The sequence below is a fragment of the Myotis yumanensis genome, unplaced genomic scaffold, assembly GCF_028538775.1.
Source record: "Myotis yumanensis isolate MYYU_CA2020_CCGP unplaced genomic scaffold, mMyoYum1.0.hap1 SCAF_1, whole genome shotgun sequence".
Lineage (NCBI taxonomy): Eukaryota > Metazoa > Chordata > Mammalia > Chiroptera > Vespertilionidae > Myotis > Myotis yumanensis.
Window position 1 is genome coordinate 197,568,751 of NW_027223752.1, and position 20,409 is coordinate 197,589,159.

At 38.5% G+C, this 20,409-nt stretch overlaps 1 protein-coding gene across 1 annotated transcript; it reads left to right on the forward strand.

The window, feature by feature from the left end:
• Window positions 1-625: 625 nt before the first annotated feature.
• Window positions 626-18,500, forward strand: LOC139007084 (transmembrane protease serine 11B-like). Its single transcript, XM_070410129.1, has 10 exons — window positions 626-742; window positions 3,123-3,241; window positions 4,879-4,994; window positions 5,079-5,146; window positions 6,736-6,896; window positions 11,487-11,525; window positions 12,345-12,522; window positions 15,722-15,981; window positions 16,337-16,479; window positions 17,230-18,500. Exons 1-10 carry the CDS (start codon window positions 735-737, stop codon window positions 17,389-17,391), a joined length of 1,254 nt encoding a protein of 417 aa, XP_070266230.1. The 5' UTR covers window positions 626-734; the 3' UTR covers window positions 17,392-18,500.
• The last annotated feature ends 1,909 nt before the right edge of the window (window positions 18,501-20,409 follow it).

The window sequence follows — 20,409 nt, forward strand, 5'->3', positions numbered from 1 at the left end:
GAACCACAATATTGAGTATATTATAGAAAACTCACATTTATCCGTAAGAAAACATCAACAACCAATAGAAAAAAATAAGCTAAATTTATGAACAGGCATCTCAGAAGAGAAAACCAGCCTCCTCTCCGCCTGCACCCTCCCATGATATTACAGTATGTGAAATGATCATTATTCTCAATGGTAATTAGGGAAAAGCAAATGCAAACCATAACAAAATAGAAATTCATTTACATCAGAATAATGGCAATATTAGTTATACTGAAATTCATGCCTTGTGCAAAGTCATTTGTCAGAAACTTCTATGAAGTTGGTTTGAATTGAGGAAGAAGCCACTAGAATGGAATTGGTCAAACAGATTTAGGATTATGCCAATTTACCACAAAGCTACTCCTTGGGTGTAACTTTTAGGTGACTAATCTAAGACTAGGCTATTATTATTTTTTCTAAATGGCCAAGTCAAGGAAGTTTGTCATTCCCTGGATGACTCCTATCTTGAAACTATAGAAATATGACAGTCTTTAACCCTGATCAGACAAGTTTCATTTTATTTGTTCTTTACATTTCACCCAGCCCATAAAAACGAACCAACCAACATTGAATGTAGCACATAAACCTGTGACACGTCGATCACCTTTAGAGCTACACAAGAAGATTCTTATTTTTGTTACCATTATCATCATTGCCATCATCGTCACCACCATTGTCCCTGACACCACCGCAACAATCAGGATATAATGTACAGGTAAATAGGATTTTATTTGGGAAATTAAGTCTGTGAAACCTAACCAGTAACAAGGTATCTTCTAACTCTTTGCTAATTGGTTGCTTTCTATAGTTCAGAGTTTTTTCTGGTCACTGTCAACAAACATGCTATTGTTTCTGAGGTCTAAAGGCCTTGTAAAATCTTTAGGAAAGTTTCAGAAAGTTGGAAAAAAGAACCAGATTGCAGCAAAGTTTTGCTCACTTTTTTAAAGAACTACCCATAAGAACACTTTCATTTTTGTTCTCTAGTAACAGAATTGAAATAAACTTTATAATATAAAAATGTTTTTATATAAATAATTTAAAACTATGAATGTCTTTATAGATTTTTGAAATAATGTACTTTACAATACACATCATGAATTAGTATCTGGCAAACTTCTGGGGGTCCTCAAAACTTCATAAATATTTAAATGAGATTTGTTTCTAGGGTATTCTGTTTTTGTAGAGTTCCAGGAGAAAGTTGGAAGAGGAGGCCATTCAACTCATTTGATCATTAATTTCTCTGTTCCTTTTTCAAAACTTTCTTTAGTGATTTAAAGTCCTCTATAACAATAAATGAATAAATAAATAAATGAAAATAAAAGGTTTATCTTTATAAAATTTGGGAAATTTTGCACTGGAATCTTGTGCTAACTCTCTTCACTATATAACAACTTAGGTGCATCTATTCAAATGGTGTGTAACTGAAGGTCTAATAAGTGAAAACTAGTTCATTATGCTTTGCAGTCAAACTGATAATGCAATATCAGAATATGGTTATAAGGAAATCTAATCTAGAAAACTATACCTGGTATGGACTATGGGGTAAATTATAGTGAGATTGATGGTTTAAAATTGAATAATGTATCTACTACTACTTGTATGAATATTATTATTGTAATTTGATTAAGGTGAATGGTTGATTATGTCATAATAGCAATGAGCCTTAACTTGACGTAGATTCAATCCAAAATTGAGGCAATGGTAGTACAGTTAAGTATATGAAGTTGGTTAAATTCATTGAAGATTAATTTTTAACTTATTCTCTTTATTTAATGTGGGGTTCATCCTGGAATACAAATACCTACATTAAAAAAGAAAAAAATCTATGGCTAAAATTAATTTGGCAGACAAAGGAGTAAACTGTTCCATGAATGGAAATTTTTTGGTATTTAGAACATCATTTTAATGGTTTCTGTTATTATTCAAAATAATAATCAATTCTTAAAGTCCATGCATCACATTTACTGAAGGAAGGGTTGAATAAATCATAAACTACTGTGATCTTTCAGATATCAAAGACACTTCTTAATTGTTTATGACAGGAAGAAATCCATAATGGGGGGAGCCATATTGGTACTATAGTCAACAATCTGTTTTCTTTAGAGTATCTAAAAGGGCATTCCAGAGTATCTAATAGAGCTTTCATAGAAAAACATTTTATAAGATGCTATGTAGTGATTATTTTTATAGAAACCATCTCAGCAACTTAAGAATCACCATTTAGGCTACATGTTTGAGTTCCTCAAACTGATATGCGTTTCTCAGAAAGACTAAACTACCAGTCTACTAGCTAATCCAAAATAATTCGAGATCTTACTATCACAGTGAACTTCTACTCATTAAAAGAACATATTCTCAGATATTAGTAGGATTAAAAATATTGCTATTAATTACTTTAATTGTATATTTCCTTTAAAGTGTGATTCATTTAGTAAAAGAGACTGTGCCAGAATAGCATTTTGCTCTGAGTATGAGATTAAACAATAGAATTTCAGTATGAAAGCTTACATGCAGTGGGGAGTTTCTCTGAAGAGATTATGGTTCTTGTAAACATGAATTAGCAAGTCATCAATATCAGGAAGAGGAAGGATTAAGAATAGAGAACAGAGTAGAGAGGAAATAAGACAGGTGGAGTTACACAGTTGTGGCTTAAGGTAGTATTTTAAAAAAGTGTAACCCCCCCAAATCTCCTCTATCTAAAAATCAGTTGGTCCTTTAGGCATTAGAACAAAATGAAAGATGCTCATAGTCATAGGGAATACTTAATTTGCCAAATATTAAATATTTGTAGAACTATTAGAAAATAAAGTTAAAGTAGACAAAAAAGAAAAATATCTATCCATGATCTCATAACAGGGATAACCGCAGTTGACATCATGATGTTTCCTTCCACATTTAATTAAAACTTATAAATGGTTATATTATGTATTTGTTTATAAATCTACATACATCCTTATTCATGATGTGGCTATAGTTTAGAAACATACAATCAGACCTAATACATATATTATAAATCATGTTGTATGAGTTGGAGGAAAGACAGGTAGATTTAGAATGTCTATTATCTGATTTGAGCCATTTTTCTCCTTTCATAGGTCAGGCATATCATCCCAGAGAAGATCTTGGCCACTATATTTGTCAATCCTTGCTTTTCTTGGAGTGGCGGCAATTGTGGGAATAACTATTGGTCTTCTTGTTCATTTTCTGGCGGTCGGTCAGTATTAACTATTTTCAATTTTCACCCTTACTACTAAATCTCCTTTTACTTAGGAATTGTCAAGAAACAACATAAATATTAAATTTCTTTTGGTAAAATTTAGTATTTATTAGTATTTTATTTCAACATAACACTTTTCCATGAAATTTATAAAAACCTTTTGAATTAGATGCCTCTTTGATCCACTGTATACATTATATCATCAACTATGGGAATACGGCAAGATTGAAATATTCAATATTTATGCTAATATTCATTGTAAATAAAGAAACTTGTGTAGTAGGCCTGTAGTTGAGTTGTTATGTCTTTCAGTAAATATACCTCAAACTGTAGAGATCCCTACTCTTTTTGGCTCAGTTCTGGTATTGACAGATTAATCTGTCCAGCCGCAAATACTCAAGTTCAGCATACTGAATGCAACAGTGTTAAAGATACTAGTTATTTGCTGTCCTGTTTTGTGATAAATGTTACAGATTAAAATTATGAAATGGTAGTTAAAAAAGGGTCTTTGGAGTTTATTTTTTGTAATCTAGTCTTTGTTATTAGTGAAAAATATTCCAGAGGGTTAAAGTGATATGCTGGGTGACAGCCAATTTGTGTCATCTTTTATTTAACAAGTTGAACTAGTTTATCTAACTTTACATACTTTACTCTTTTCATAATGACCTTAGATAACTTCTTAGACAGACACTGGCATTTGCTTTTCATATGTACTGGTTGCCATAAGAAAAAATAGAGGAAGCTATAAAAAAAGGAAACTAATTTTTATTTTAGGTTGAAATATTTCTGACTTCCAGGACAATGAATTATTACAGCTCAGGTGATCACATTTTTCAAAGTCTATTAGCAGTGCTTGGAGACTATGTGGTGAGTTTTAAGGTTGCTCAAAAGCACAGCTGTTCTCGAAATATGTAAATGGCTTATCCCTAATCAAAATATGGTACCATTTCCTATTAGTTCCTATTTTTGAAAGTACATATATGACCTGGAAGAGCTACCTGTAGGCTTGTCATGTTTTAAATTATGGTGGCCTACTATATCAGGTGAAGCAGTTTACATTTGGGGATAGGAAGTAATGGGGAATGTGAGACCCATGACATATGCTAGGCACCAGCCATCAGATGTTATAGGGAAGTGCAAAGGCAGCATGAAGTCCTAAAGGAATGACTTCAAGGAGTGGAAAGAAGGCCAATAGTCAATGGGGCATAAGAAAGGGTGAAAGTGAGTATAGATAAGTCAGAAAGTGAAGGGAGATGTTTCTTGTATCACAGGTATTTAGAAAGATTAACTGGGTAATTACTAAGCTTAAGAATTTAGATTACACATGAAAAATACATTGCATCTCTAGTGCATACTGAGGTAAATTGCTATTAGCTGCCAATATTAATGCTTTGAGGAGGATTCTGAGGGACAGTGATATCTATATCTTATGAAGAAAGGCGGGGGATCACTTTATGAATGCTGGGTAGTTGCTATTTCTAGAATAAGTGAATATTAATTTCCCTCCTCTTCTTTTATCCATCCCTATGATTATTTCTAAAATTAGGTTGAATATTATTTTTGACATAAAGATATGGGGGGACTTGAGGTCAATTTCTACTTTAAAATTCTTTGAGTATTTCTCTATTTCATAGGAAAGATTTACCATTACCAAGGGGATTTTCATATTTCTGGAGTCACATACAATGATAGCTGTGAAAATGCAGCCTCACAAGTTAGCAAAGATCTGAGCAAAGATATTGAGACTAAGGTAAGTCAGTGATTTATTTTATTAATTTCATTATAAATTTGATTAAAATAGACATGGTGGCTCTTTTATTTTTTCTCCTGACAGATGCTTGATGGATTTCAAAATTCTAGCATATACAAAGAATATGTCAACTCTCAGGTCATCAAACTTCTGTAAGTGCCAATTTATTCAGGATATTATGGAAAGGGATGTAGGTGATATGTAACATTAGCTCTGGTTTTACATAATAACAACATAAGAGAGAAAAAGAGAGAGAGAAGAGAGGAGAAAGAAAAAAGGAAGGAAGGAAGGAAGGAAGGAAGGAAGGAAGGAAGGAAGGAAGGGAGGGAGGGAGGGAGGGAGGGAGGGAGGGAGGGAGGGAGGAAGGAAGGAAGGAAGGAAGAGTTGTCCATAAATTAAGGTATCATTGTATTTAACAAATTTCTGTTCACAGTAGGAACTGTTCTGTACAAATCTGTAATCTTATACCTAAAGGGGAATTACAAGGTTGTTTGTGACAATCAGGTCTAACTGACTTCTATGATAAAAGATAATTATAACTCTATGGAAACCAAGGATTCCAACTTTATTGTTTTGCTATCTATATATGAGCCACCTTTCCTTTTATCCATATCCATCTGGCATGCCTTTCCTAAAATAATCTCCTTTTGGTCTCTTTAGTATTACCATTACTGTAATAACTGTGGAGCAAAGTGAATCATTTAAGAGAGCATTTGTCTAAATATGTCTTTGAAGTGTATTTGAGGGTGGGGAAAGTGGTGCAGGGAGGAGGGTAGCATGTAGCATAGGGGATGTAGACAGCACTTGTATTTTGGTAATTGTCAATATCTATTCCAGAGATTTCTGAACTTCCAAAACAAAACAAACAAAAAAATCCAGATGACCAAATGCCAAACAACCAAACAACTTTCCTACAGACAAACAAAAACCTTCAAAGCTCTTCCATTGACCATAATTATTTGAAAATATAGTGTTTTTTTTAAAATTGTGATTAACATGGCTTTTGGTTTGAAAGTCTTCCAAATGAATTAATTTCTTTTTCTGATTAATTAAAAGAATGTACTGAAAGTATAAATAATGGAGCTTCTCTTCATGCTTTAGAGCTATCTTTCTGAGATTTCTCATGGTACAGATTTCTCATGGGGTAGATATGTATAAGAAACTATAAAAAGGAGCTTAGTACTGGCTCTTGAATATATTTTAGAAGCTATCTTTTGAATGCCTCCTAGTTTGACATTAAGCTCTCACTTATCTCTTAATTTAAATTTAAGTTATTAGAAAATAACTATATGAGAACATGGTTTTTTTACTGTGTTATAATAAAATCTCATGTTTATTATTTATTGGCTGGTACTCAGTTTCTTTGATGTGTTTAAAATACAGGGTGGGGCAAAAATAGGTTCACAGTTGTGAGTAGGTGAAATACAGGGCTTATTATCGTATAATTATTTATTAATTATCATATTATTTTCCATATGAACAACTGTAAACCTACTTTTGTCCCACCCTGTATTCTGATTTCTAGTTTGTGGTTCACATCTTCGTCCATGCACCATACCTCTGAACCCATTAGAATATTTTTTGGGACCTTTGCACTTTAAACAAACTAGGACAATTTCTATGTATTATTCTCTAATATATGTAAAGAAAATATGGTAATTAAAATGTGGGAAGTTCAATGTGTTCACAAAACATCTAAAAAATCAAGAAGCAACAACTAGAATACTTCTGCTGTTTCTAGCCCTTTTCCCAATGGTTCAAGTGTGCAGTTGCAGCTGACATTCAAGTTTCCTCCAGCAAAGAGGGGAATCATGAAGCCTGCAATCAAAGCTGTCTTACTTCAGCTGTTGAAAGACAATGTGGCGACCTGGAATGCAGTTCCAGCTTCCATTAAACTTACGGGTATTTCATTTATTTCCATTACTTTCCATTACCTGGGCTTATGGACTATTAAAGAAAAAGGATACGAGAAAAAAAAAAAAGGCAAGAGTTTCTGGAATTTGTTTAGAAAAAATATGCTTCCCAAAGTCTGGCACTTCTACAATGAATTGGTAGTAGAAGGGTCAGTGCCAGAGAATTTTGTCTGAAGAGTGATTGAAATGAAGTTAAACTGTAGCATGCAAGTTTGGAAGGGTTTATTGTCAATGTCTGAAAAGGCAGTGAAGGGACCTAATTGAAGCATTGTTCCCCCCTACCCTGTACTCTTGTCAGGATCCCATTACAGGTAACAGATTTAAGATTTTTTCAATCATTCAGTGTAAAGACTGTAATGGTAAGAATGAAGATGGAATAGGGAGTTTTTGTTGCTTCTTGAGGAAGAATGGGAATAATAGTATTAAAGGAAAAAAAATTGTCTGGACTAATTCCCTAGAAAACAAGGGAAGAAAATGATAGGAATTTGTCCCAGTATAGAAAGTGAAGTTTGTAAAGACTTCAATGTCCTGCAAAGGTTTTGAAACTCTCATTTGTATTGTTGGAGGGCCTGTTAGGTGATAAGCATGTGGTTACAGAGTCCAGTTTTGTGGTTTTTCCAGACTGACAGTTGATCTGAGCGTCCTTGAAGGCTATGAAGGCTGACAGCTGCTTATTACAGCTCCTTTCACTCAGAATACAGATTCTACCACCAATGAGCCACTGATGAGAAGTGAGTTTAAACTAGAACTTCTCAAAGGAGCGATACAATTCTCTGTGGGTAGATGTCGGGAAAGATAGCTGCACTAGCTACTACTCCTGTGCCCCAGGAATCCAGTCAGCACTGTCTGGTGTGCCTTCCTTTAGTTCCCTACTCTTCTCTTTCTCTCTTAAGTCTTTTCCCAATGGAAAAAAGACCTGAAAAGTTATATTCTTAAAATTTCAGAATTTAGTCTTAGTCAGGGGTCCTCAAACTACGGCCGCGGGCCACATGCGGCCCGCCGAACACATTTATCCGGCCACCGGGTGTTTTTGCCGCCACTGTGTGCATAGGAATTTGTTCATAGTTTTTTTTTAAACTATAGTCCGGCCCTCCAACGGCCTGAGGGACAGTGAACTGGCCCCCTGTTTAAAAAGTTTGAGGACCCCTGGTCTTAGTAATGAGATGATCCCAAAGAACAAGACCGATCCAGTGATCGTTATGACTGAACGACTGGAATGGCCAGGATGACCGATCAACCGGTCACTATAATGCACACTGACCACCAGGGGGCAGAAGCTCAACCCAAGAGCTGCCCCCTGGTGGTCAGTGTGCTCCACAGTGAGAGCACCACTCAGCCAGAAGCCAGGCTCATGGCTGGTGAGCGCAACTGTGGTGGTGGGAGCCTCTCCAGCCTCCACAGCAGTGCTCCTGAGTGGCAGTGGTGGCAGGCACAGTGGGGCTGGGATGAGCGGCAGCAGAGCTGTGCCCAGCCCCAGCTGGGGCTCCTCCCCAGTCGCCTGCCACTTCGACACTACCACATCCCCAAGGGGTCCTCGATTGAGGGACCCTACCTGTGCACGAATCCGGGCCTCTAGTCTACATATATAAAAGCCTAAGCAACTGGCCGACTGGTCAGTAGCTATGATGCACACTGACCACCAGGGGGCAGACGCTCAATGCAGAAGTGGAAACCACAGGCATGGAAACATGAAACAGACTGATGGATCTCAGAGGAAAGGGGATTGGGGGAGGGCAGGATTAACCAAAGATCCTATATGCATACTAGAGGTCTGGTGAATGAATTCATCTCTAGTAAAATATATTTTTTTTCTCTTTTCTTCTTTTATTTTTATTTTTTATTTATTTTATTTAATTTTTTAATAAATCTTTATTGCTCAGATTATTACCGTTGTTCCTCTTTTTTTCCCCATAGCTCCCCTCCACCCAGTTCCCATCCCACCCTCTGCCCTTACCCCCCCACTGTCCTCATCCATAGGTGTACGATTTTTGTCCAGTCTCTTCCCACACCTCCCACACCCCATCCCCCCACAAGATTGTCAGTCCACTCCCTTTCTATGCCCCTGATTCTATTATATTCACCAGTTTACTCTGTTCATCAGATTTTTTATTCACTTGATTTTTAGATTCACTTGTTGATAGATATGTATTTGTTTTTCATAATTTTATCTTTACCTTTTTCTTCTTCTTCCTCTTCTTAAAGAATATCTTTCAGCATTTCATATAATACTGGTTTGGTGGTGATGAACTCCTTCAGCTTTTTCTTATCAGTGAAGCTCTTTGTCTGACCTTCAGTTCTGAATGATAGCTTTGCTGGATAAAGTAATCTTGGTTGTAGATTCTTGCTATTCATCACTTTGAATATTTCTTGCCACTCCTTTCTGGCCTGCATAGTTTCTGTTGAGAAATCAGCTGACAATCGTATGGGTACTCCCTTGTAGGTAACTGACTTTTTTTCTCTTGCTGATTTTAAGATTCTCTCTTTGTCTTTTGCTCTTGGCATTTTAATTATGATGTGTCATGGTGTGGTCTTCTTTGGATTCCTTTTGTTTGGGGTTCTCTGCACTTCCTGGACTTGTAAGTCTATTTCTTTCACCAGGTAGGGGAAGTTTTCTGTCATTATTTCTTCAAGTAGGTTTTCAATATCTTGCCCTCTCTCTTTTTCTGGCACCCCTATAATTCGGATGTTGGTACGCTTGAAGTTGTCCCAGAGGCTCCTTACACTACCTTCATATTTTTGGATTCTTTTTTCTTTTTGCTTTTCTGGTTGGGTATTTTTTGCTTCTTCGTATTTCAGATCATTGACTTGATTCTTGCGATCCTCTAGTCTGCTGTTGGGAGTCTGTATAATATTCTTTATTTCAGACAGTGTATGCTTACTTTCTAGTTGGTCCTTTTTCATATCTTTGAAGGTCTCACTAAATTTATCGGTGGTTTCTAGAAAGTTCTTGAAAAACCTTATAACCGTGGTTTTGAACTCTATGTCCAGTTGTTTGCTTTCCTCCATTTCTGTCATTTGTGATCTGTTTCTTTGTCTCTGCATTTTTTTTGCTTCCCTGTGTTGATAGAGTGGCTTTCTGTGCTAGGTGTCCTATAGGGCCCAGTGGCTCAGCCTCCCCAGTTACCTGAGCTAGGAGCTCTAGGTGTACCCCTTTGTGGGCTGTGTGCACAGTATTGTTGTAGTTAAACCTTGATTGTTGTTGGTATCACTGGAGGAATTGACCTCCAGACCAATTGTCTGTGAGAATCAGCTGTGTCTACAGTGGGAGAACTTCTGTGCTGAAGACACCCTTATGGGGCAAGACTTGCTTCAGTAGGACTTTGGTGCTCACTGCGTCTACCCCCTGAGTGTGTCCCTTATGGATCTGAGGAGTTGTAATCTGGGTGGTCCCACTCTGACCACTGGGTACACTGGCTCTTGGATCTCTAAGGAGGTGCTAATTTAGCCTCTTCCTGAGGCTACCCAGCAGGAGCCACAGAGAGATCTGCAAATTCCTCTGCCTTGTTTGGGGTTTGGAGGTACCCAGATGAGGCCCAGCTGTGAAGCAATGCAAGCTGCTGTGGGGCCTTGGGCCTTCTTTTGGAAGTTCTGGGTTTCTCTGACCCAGCTGCAATTTGTTAGGTAATTTTAGATCTCAAAGGGCCAGCCCATTCATATGCAAAAGCCTCTGTGCACAGCTTGGGTGGGGCGGGGTCTCAGGGAATCAACAGGGCTGAGCAAACAGCTATGGCTGATCCTCAGTCCTGCCTAAGAGGCCCCTGTGTCTCAGTGTCCCGCAGTAATTGCTGCAAGCATCTCTGAGAGAAAGCCGCCCTCGAGTTCCCACCGATGCCAGACAGTCCAGTTTCACCCCGTATGAGTCTGGGTCCCCAGAGACTCACTCGGAACCGGAGTTCAGGGCCGTCGGGATCTTGTGACTCCCTCCCTATTGAAAAAGACACTGGCGTCCTCCGTTGCCAGCCCTTTCCGCATGCGCCTCCATACCTCTGCACTTTACTTCCGCACCTCCTGAGTCTCAGTGTGCTTTTCTCTTTCCTTCTAGTTGTAGAATTTCCATTCAGTCAGCCTTCCTGTGGTTCTAGATGATGTCTGTTTTGTCTTTTAGTTGTAGTTTTGAAGTGGTTGTGCGAGGCAGCAATTTCAGGTGTTTACCTATGCTGCCATCTTGGTTTCTCCTTCTAGTAAAATATAATTTTAATTGGACCTTTTTCTTTATAATATAGATAATTCTGAGTATTTCAGAGTAATAAGAATGATCATAAAGAAAAAATTTTAAAGATAATGCCCAGTTCCTTTTTTAGTAAGAATGTCTGCTTTTTACTGCACTAAATATTTTACAAATGTTATAAAATTGAGAGCTTTGTTTTTTATTTCCTTTTCCCTTTTCCTATGCCTGGTAGAGATGTGAAGAGATGGTCAAAATATAACAAATAAGAGTGAGAGGGGCTGATAATACATGAAACATTCTGAATATTTAAATGTTGGTCATAATTGGGGTGGAAAACTTAGTCTTTATGTCCTTAGATCTAAGATAATTGCTCAGTGATATTTTATCAATTTTATGTCTTTTAAATTTCAGAAATCAGCAAGACTGATGCTGAAATGCTTACCAACAAATGTAAGTCTAGAAACTTTATGTAAATTTAACACATTCACAAACATTTCTCCATTTCTTTCCCTAAAAAGGATCTTGAAGTACATCACATGGAAATCCATAGTAGTCTTTTGAAATTATTGGATATATTAGATATATATCTGGAATTTCTTTTTGAACAACACTGGCATATGAATTTTAACTTTGTAAACATTTGTCCAAGAGGATGAAATAAAAACTGATTCAAAAGAGTTGAATTATGAGTTAAGAATATCATTCTGAGTAAGTTAAAATAAGAAAGATTGAAGGGAAAAAGGACAACTTAGGATAATAAGAAAATAAACAACTAGGCTGTATCAAATATATTTATTATTGATTAAAAACAGTTCTGTACCTTTTAAATAAATTATCTTTAGAGTATCATGTTGCCCCCAAGAATTAACCCTGCATTCATGTATTTAATGAATATTTTTGGAGTATCTGTTGTCCATATGGGGCCTTATAAGTAGCACTGGATATGCAATGTAAGATGCAGACATTAATGAAACAAAGTTTCTACTTTCAAAAAGTTGGAAAGTTTCTTGGAGAAATGAGAATGATAACAAATAGATGCAATAAAAGTCAGTGGTTGAAGGATGCTTGAGACTGGAAAAGAGAATATATAAAAGTCACCCAAACCAAGATGGAGTGGGTACTGTGCTAACAGCCCATTCCAGGAAAGAAACAGCATTACTTAGGAGATGCTGGACAATCGCTAAAGGATTTCAAGTCATGTTTTAAGATACATATCTTATAAAGCATTATCAAAGATATCTGCTTTGTATAAATAAATCCTTTCTTCAGGTTGTGGGAGACAACTGGTCAATAATATCAGAGCAGGCAACCGAATCGTGAATGGGAGAGATGCCCAGACAGGGGCATGGCCTTGGCAGGCAAGTATGCAGTGGAAGGGCCAACACAACTGCGGAGCATCTCTGATCAGCAGCAGGTGGCTACTATCTGCAGCTCACTGCTTTACTCAGTAAGTAGAAAGTCTGACTCTACATAGGATTCTGGGTGCTGGCATATTTTTGGTTGTTTGTGGGGGTTAAACTAAATGTGTGAACATTCATCAAGGCCATATACATTTATAAGTACCTGCAAAATTAAAGGGAAGCAGGGTTATTTAAATTTGATAAAGAAAGAAAAAGTGAATGGAAACAATTCTCATTTCCCAAAGAGCTACTTTGGCCTGACAGCAAGTACTTTACTTACATTATTTTACTTCATCATAACAATAATTCTGCACAAAAGGTATAATTAAACTTATTTAAAGATGAGAAAATTGGGGTTCAGAAATAGTGACATAAATTGGCCAACATCATATAGCTTTTAAATATCAGAAATTGAATGTGAACTCTGGTATATCTGACTCCAGTTACTTTTCCCCTTATTTTTGCTCTGGAGGGTTTTACAATCTAGTTAAAAAATTTTAAATGTGATATATTCAGGGCATAAGACCATGGAGCATAGTAAATGTCTTGTCTACAATATGAGTAAGAGCTATGGAAGTTTGAGGAATAAAGACAGTATATCCAACTGAGATATCTATCATCTATCTATCTATCTATCTATCATCTATCTATCATCTATCTATCTATCTATTTATCATCTATCTATATAAAAGCCTAAGCGACTGTCTCACCATCCAACCGGTAGCTATGACACGCACTGACCACCAGGGAGCAGATGCTCAACACACAGGCATGGAAATATGGAACAGACTGATGAATCTCAGAGGGAAGGAGGGAGGGGGGAGGGTGGGAAGAGATTAACCAAAGATCTTTTTTTTAAAAAAATATATTTTATTGATTTTTTACAGAGAGGAAGGGAGAAGGATAGAGAGAAACATCGATCAGCTGCCTCCTGCACACCCCCCACCGGGGATATGCCCACAACCAAAGTACATGCCCTTGACCAGAATCGAACCCGGGACCCTTCAGTCCACAGGCCGATGCTCTATCCACTGAGCCAAACAGGTCAGGGCAACCAAAGATCTTATATGCATACTAGAGGCCTGTTGTGGGGTCCCTTGGCCTGGCCAGCAGGGAATTGGGTCGAAACTGGAAGTCCGACATCCCCCAAGGGGTCCCAGATTGTGAGAGGGCACAGGCCAGGCCGAGGGACCCCACTGGTGCACGAATCTGTGCACTGGGCCTCTAGTATATATATAACCCTAAGCAACCGGTCGACTGTTCAACTGGTCGACCAGTTAAATGGTTGACCAGTCGCTATGACGCACACTTACCACCAGGGAGCAGATGCTCAACACAGAAGCTGCCCCCTGGTGGTCAGTGTGCTCCCACAGCAGGAGCGCCGCTCAGCAAGCTTACTGAGCTGCAGCGGCAGCAGGTGCAGTGAGGTCGGGATGAGCAGGAGCGGTGCAGCGCCCGGACCGGGCTCAGGCTCTTCCCCAGTCACCTGCCGCTTCGTGCACTACTACATCCCTTGAGGAATATTGAACTGCCAGTTTTGGCCTGATCCCCACCTGGCCTGCGAGGATCAGGCCGAAACTGGCAGTCTGACATCCCCTGAGGGGTCCTGAATTGTGAGAGGGTGCAGGCCAGGCTGAGGGACCCTACCGGTGCACGAATCCATGTACCAGGCCTCTAGTGAAGATATAAAATTTGATCTGGCTCCTATAGATATAAGAATTGATTGATAAGGGTGAGTGCATGGAAAAGAATAATATGTGTATTTAGCTGAGAAAACAGTCTTCTTCAAATGTGTGGAGATGGGATAACACAAGTCATATTCTGTGGATAGCAAACAAAAAGAGTAACTTGAAGTAGAGAGGATTTTGTGAAATAAAGCACTAGAAAATACTAGAGGCCTGGTGCATAAAAACTCGTGCACTGGGAGCGATCCCTCAGTCCGGCCTGACCCCTCTCATAGTCTGGGAGCCCTCAGGAGATGTCCTACTGATGGCTTAGGCCCGTCCCCACGCATCTGGCCTCCCTCTGCAGGAGGCAACCAAGCCGATCAGGGGAAGGCGTTGCCCCCATCACCCTACTGCTGCTGCTGCCGCTGCTGGTGGCTGCAGTGCAAGGCCTGAGCCCCGGGCCTTGCAGCCACTGTGGCTCAAGGCTGCCTGAGTCCCAGGCCTTGCCCTGCCACACCACACCACACCACAAGAGCCGCTGCTTGTGGGCCAGGGGGAGCAACCGAGAGGTGCTCAATGCACCTCATGGTGACCGGTCGTCCTGGTTGTCATGGACACTGGCGATATATATATGTATATGTATATATATATATATATATATATACACACTTAGAAAATTTGTATTGATTGGGGACATCTCTAAATGACAAGATGCTTACTTATTTAACTCTCTTACAAAGCATGTTCACAGGATTTGTCCTTCTGATATGATTTTCAAACAATAGTTCATGGACTATGGACCATGGAGACTTTTCAAAAGTGTAGATCCTTAAGCATCACACTAAATCTTTAAATATAAATCTCGGGAGGTGGAGCCTGGGCTGAGTCTAAGGAAATGAAGTTTCAAACATAGTTGTGAAGCATATGGAGTCCCAGAAGGTTTCAGAGTAGTAGCAGGATTGAAGAGTGGCACTGTTACATGAAGGTCTTGAAACCTTACAACAGCAACAAAAATACACTAAGTACCTAATCTTTTGAGGGAAACTGAAAATAGTTAAACAAGATATTAGGCCCTAAACTGAGGAAGAGTTTCAGTGAGAACTTGAGAAATGGGACATAAAATCTAAATTAGAAGCAAAAATGCATTGACTTGGTAAACAGAATGGTTGGGTGAGAACAGTGGCATTTTTCTTATGTATGCAGATGCCAGAGCCTCCAATGGCTGTAGAAATCCAGGCTGTTTGGCAGTAAGTGATTCTGGACCCCATGCACTGAGGCTGCTAGGATGATTCTGACCTAAGTGAAATGTTCAGAATGTAAATGGGCTGAAGTACAAGGAGGAGACATCAGTGACTGTAATTAGGATGATTTGCAGAAGGCTGACAGCTCTAATAGTCCTTAGCAGTATTTTTATGTGACTACAGCATTTATAACATCTGCAAATCAAAGAAATAAAAATAAAAATAAAAATTTAAGTGATTCACAGTGTTATATGGGAATCTCATGCCTTACACTGACCACTAGGAACAGTGCTGTGGCACAGAAGTTGAATGTATTTTCGTTGAATTGTGTCTTTCAGGAAAAACAATTCAAAAGATTGGACTGTCAACTTTGGAACTTTATTAAATAAACCATATCTGACACAGAAAGTCCAAAGCATTATTTCTCATGAAAATTTTAGCGGGCCTGGGGTCCACAATGACATTGCCCTGGTGCAGCTTGCTAAAGAAGTCTCTTTCTCAAAGTACGTCCGTAAAATTTGTCTTCCTGAAGCCAAAATGAAGCTCTCAGACAATGACAGTGTTGTAGTTACAGGATGGGGAACACTTTATATGAATGGTAAGTTTTTCTGTAAAAACATAATAGCTTCGTGGGAATAATTATTTAAATGATCATCCAATCAATCATTCTCTCATGAAATTAACCTATTAGTAAATATACTGAAAAGAAAACCAAGTGCTGGAACCAGCATTTGTCATTATCTTCAATTTCTATAATACCTCTGGGAATGAGAATTGGGAAAATTGGAATTGTGTGAGGCAGACAGCTATAATAAACATCGGAGAGAGACCAATCTAGCCTGGGACTGGCCTGGCTCCTGGTCACCAAAAGACTCTGCTTTATTTTATAGATATTCTTTATCTCAACAAGCAAAATTAAGATTCCCTTAATATATAGAATTTGTTGCCTTTAGGTCCCTTTCCAAATATTCTTCAAGAGGCCTTGGTGAAGATTATCGATAACAACGTTTGCAATGCTCCACATGCATTATCTGGCTTAGTGACCGATAACATGCTATGTGCTGGATTTATGTCAGGAAAAACTGATGCCTGTCAGGTACGTCCAGATACATCATCAAATCATTTTCTCCCAAAGTACTAATTAAGTGGCAGTTTTTATTATCACAAAATGTTTTTCTGGGTTAATGATTTCTACAATGTACCTTCTTATTTCAGTCCATAAAACGAGTATTGATTGCCCCCATTTATATACCAGCCACCAGCCTAGATGTTGGGGATGCAGTGGTGAACACAATCCCTGCCCTCATGGAGTTTTCAGTCTAGGAATCCACACAGGTGATAATACCTACAAGGCAATAAAATAGATTTGGCCCTATTTCCTGGGCAATCTGCAGATCTACAATGCTGCCTCTTCCTTATCCAGAGATGCAGCAGGAGATCTAGCATGTGCACACAGTACCCATTCCTCAGAGGCTTCACAGAGCAGCTGAGTCGCTTTCTCCAGAGTCAAGGTTGGACTCATTATAAAGTCAATTTCTAGTCTGTCCAATCCAGCATTTGGCAGCTGTAGACAATAGATTCTGGTTTGGAGTTTCCCTGGGTTTTGTTTATTTTTATTTTATTTCATATTTTCCATCACCATTTATCTCTTGTATGCCCTTCTCCACTCCCACCCCCTCCCAATCACCACACTATTGAAAAGCCCAAGAGTTCCAGAGTTTCTAAGCCTAAAAAAGGGAGGATTGTTTTTAATGCTGGGGGACTATTGATAACTCCAGAAGAGAGGTAAAAGGAAATTCTTGTACAGGATAAGAAATATTCTCCCCTCTCCCCCTTTTTTTTCTAGAATGATTCTGGTGGACCACTAGTTTACCCTGACTCTAGAAATATCTGGCACCTTGTTGGAATAGTAAGCTGGGGTGAAGGATGTGCTAAAAAGAATAAGCCAGGTGTCTATACTCGAGTGACTGCTTATCGTGATTGGATTACCTCCAAGACTGGACTCTGAAAAAAAGTAACTTTGGAATGGAACATAAAGACAACTGCTGGGTTTCTTATTTGTTGCTTCAAAATCTTTTTCTTTTGACTGTTGGTATACCAGTCATTTTCTTATATATAAACACACAGAGGTCTTTATCAATATTTTATTATACCTAAAACACTATCCATTTATTTCCTCTATTAACTAATAGAGAAAACACTAAGAAAAAATAGATGGCCAGAATATTTTTAATTGCCTTGTTCTGTTCTATCCTACCATTATATTCAGAACTGACCTTAACTTATTTTTCAGAATTAAAAAAACAACAACACAACTTTTAGTATGAGAACACAAATGCTATATCTACCAAATAAATTACTTTTCATTCTATAAATTGTAATTACATTTTGTTAAAGTGGAATATATAAGACATAATGTACGTTCATTTTTTTGTTTATATGTGAGGTAATTTGTGTGCCTCATAAAATAATGCAATCTTTATGTGGAGAAGGGTCTCAGAGGTTCAACTAGAGCAAACCTCTCAATGTATAGATTGAGAAACTAAAGACTAAAGAGGAAAAATTATTTACTTAAAGTCAATCTTCAGCCTCGCTGATAAGTTACAACACTCACATGAAATTTCCTTCATAGAGTTTAGAACCAAAATTAATCAGGAATTTAAAAAAAATTGTAAGTTGCAATTATTTAAATAACATTTTCTGCTTGCCCTTCTTTTGACATTTGTTTGCCTTCACTTGCAGCAAAAATAATGTGAGGTTTTCAAGGGCAGGGAACTGTGTGGAATCAATTCAGCAGCTCCAATCTCTGGAAATAATTTCCTAATATAAAAAGAAGTAGCCCAAGATTTTAAAAGTAACTAAAGTAGCCCAGCTGGCATGGCTCTGTGATTGAGCATTGAGCTATGAACCAGGAGGTCACAGTTGGATTCCCAGTCACGGTACATGCCTAGATTGTGGGCTTGATCCCCAGTGTGGGGCATGCAGAAGGCAGCCGATCAATAATCAATGATTTTTCTCTCATCATTGATGTTTCTATCTCTCTCTCCCTTTCCCTTCCTCTCTGAAATCAATAAAAATATATTTTTAAAAAAGTAGCTAAAATAAAGTAAAACTAGTTCTTCCCTCAATTGTTTGTAATATTACTTTTTTATTATAAGGTATGACTAAATGACATACATAATGTCAAACCAATCCACAACCAGGTGTGACAAGAAGTGATTTTTCTCTCTTGATTCCTTTCTCAGGTGGGGCACACATATTTATTGAGCACCTAGTGTGTTCCAGGAACTGTCAAATATAGACACAGTATCTTCTCTCAAGGATGCTGCATTTAGTGGATAAAGATAGTAAATATACATAAAATAATTTTGGATTGTGATAAACATTATGAAGGAAATAAAAAATAATATGATAGAAAATTGTGGGGCAGATTAAGAATACTTGAGGTTGGGCTATCTAAATTACTCCTCTCTCTAAGAGAGGAGCATTTGAGCTGGAACTAAATGATGACTAGGCAAAACATACAAAACATCTGAGCAAAGATAAATTCAAAGGAAACTAGTATAAAGTCCTTGAGACAGAAATAGGAGAGGTGGATGTGTGGGCAGAAATGATTTTTCTGTTATCAGCTATTTCATCTCAATCTCTTTTGCTGGATCTTCTACATCTTCCCAAACTATAAATGTTGGATTGTCCCAGGGCTCAGTCTTCAGATTTCTTCTTCTCTACTTGCACTCCTACCCTAGATGCTCTTATCCAGCCCAATACTTTCAATACCAACTATTTGCTGACAACTCCCAAATGTTTTAACTCTAGTTCTGACTTATCCTGGGACCTATTTGCATATAGTTAAAATTTCTATTTGGAGGTCTAATAGGCAGTTTACATTAGTATGTCAAAACAGAATTCTTCATTTTTCATGAGTCTTCCACATCTTAGAACATTAGTCCTGGAGTCATTCTGGGTATCAATATTTGAGATATTATTTTTTCTTACTAGAGGCCCGATGCACGAAAATTCATGCACTGGAGGGAGTGGGTCGCTCAGCCCGGCCTGCCCCCTCTCACAGTGCAGGAGCCCTCAAGGGAAGGAGGTGACCCGGCGATCAGGGGAAGGCGATGCCCCTATCACACCTCTGCTGCTGCCACTGCCAGCAGCACAAGCCTTGGCTGGCCCTGGTTATTTGAGCCTCAGGCGGCCCTGGGCGGCTGGGCAGCCGCCATCCGAGGCTTGCCTGCGCCTCAGGCCGGCCCTGGGCGGCTGGGGGGCTGAGGGCGAGTCCAGCTGCACCACACACCTACCACCACCACCCCCCCCCCCGGCAGAGCTGAAAGGACTGGGGGACTCTGGCGGGGCTGAGGGGACTGGGCTCCACCATCTTGTGGCTATGGGTGCTGTCATCTTTGTGACAGGGTGACAGTCAATTTACATATTCACTCTTTATTAGATAGGATTTTCATTATTAGAATTTGTATAGGGTTTACAACTGACCTGGGGAAGCTCTATCCTTACATCTGGAAATTATTGGACTTTGACTCTTGGCCAAAATGAGGCCATTAAGATTTATGTGCGGTTTAAATTCTGAACCTTTCATGGCAGCCCCTGGGCCAGTTTTTTTACTGATCGAAGATCCTGCTGGAAATGTCTGCCTTGATTTCTTTTGGAGGTAACAGATTTTGGTGGTTCAATCTGGAGACAAAACTGGAAATGTCTGCCTTGATTTCTTTTGGAGTTAACAGATTTTGGAGGTTCAATCTGGAGACAAAATGTGTATGTGTCTGATTAAGGACTATGGGAAACTTGAACCTGTATACGTCTTGGCCTCCCAATGCTTGCCTGTACTCTCTCTTGATGTACTGTATTCTTTGCCTTTAAATAAAACTCTATGTAAGTACTAGTATTTCCTATGGAATTTTATCAGTCCTTTCAAATATCCAGACTTGTGAAATCTTTTCAAATTTAATATTTAAAAAATGCAGCAGTGTTTACAAAAGTTGGCCTGCACCATTTGTATGAGCTGTATTTG

Bases quoted from the DNA above. Each gene is read 5' to 3' on its own strand.
- LOC139007084 (XM_070410129.1), top strand. The intron at 4,995-5,078 runs GTAAGTCAGTGA...TTCTCCTGACAG, and splicing joins GCAAAGATATTGAGACTAAG to ATGCTTGATGGATTTCAAAA. The intron at 5,147-6,735 runs GTAAGTGCCAAT...TGCTGTTTCTAG, and splicing joins TCTCAGGTCATCAAACTTCT to CCCTTTTCCCAATGGTTCAA.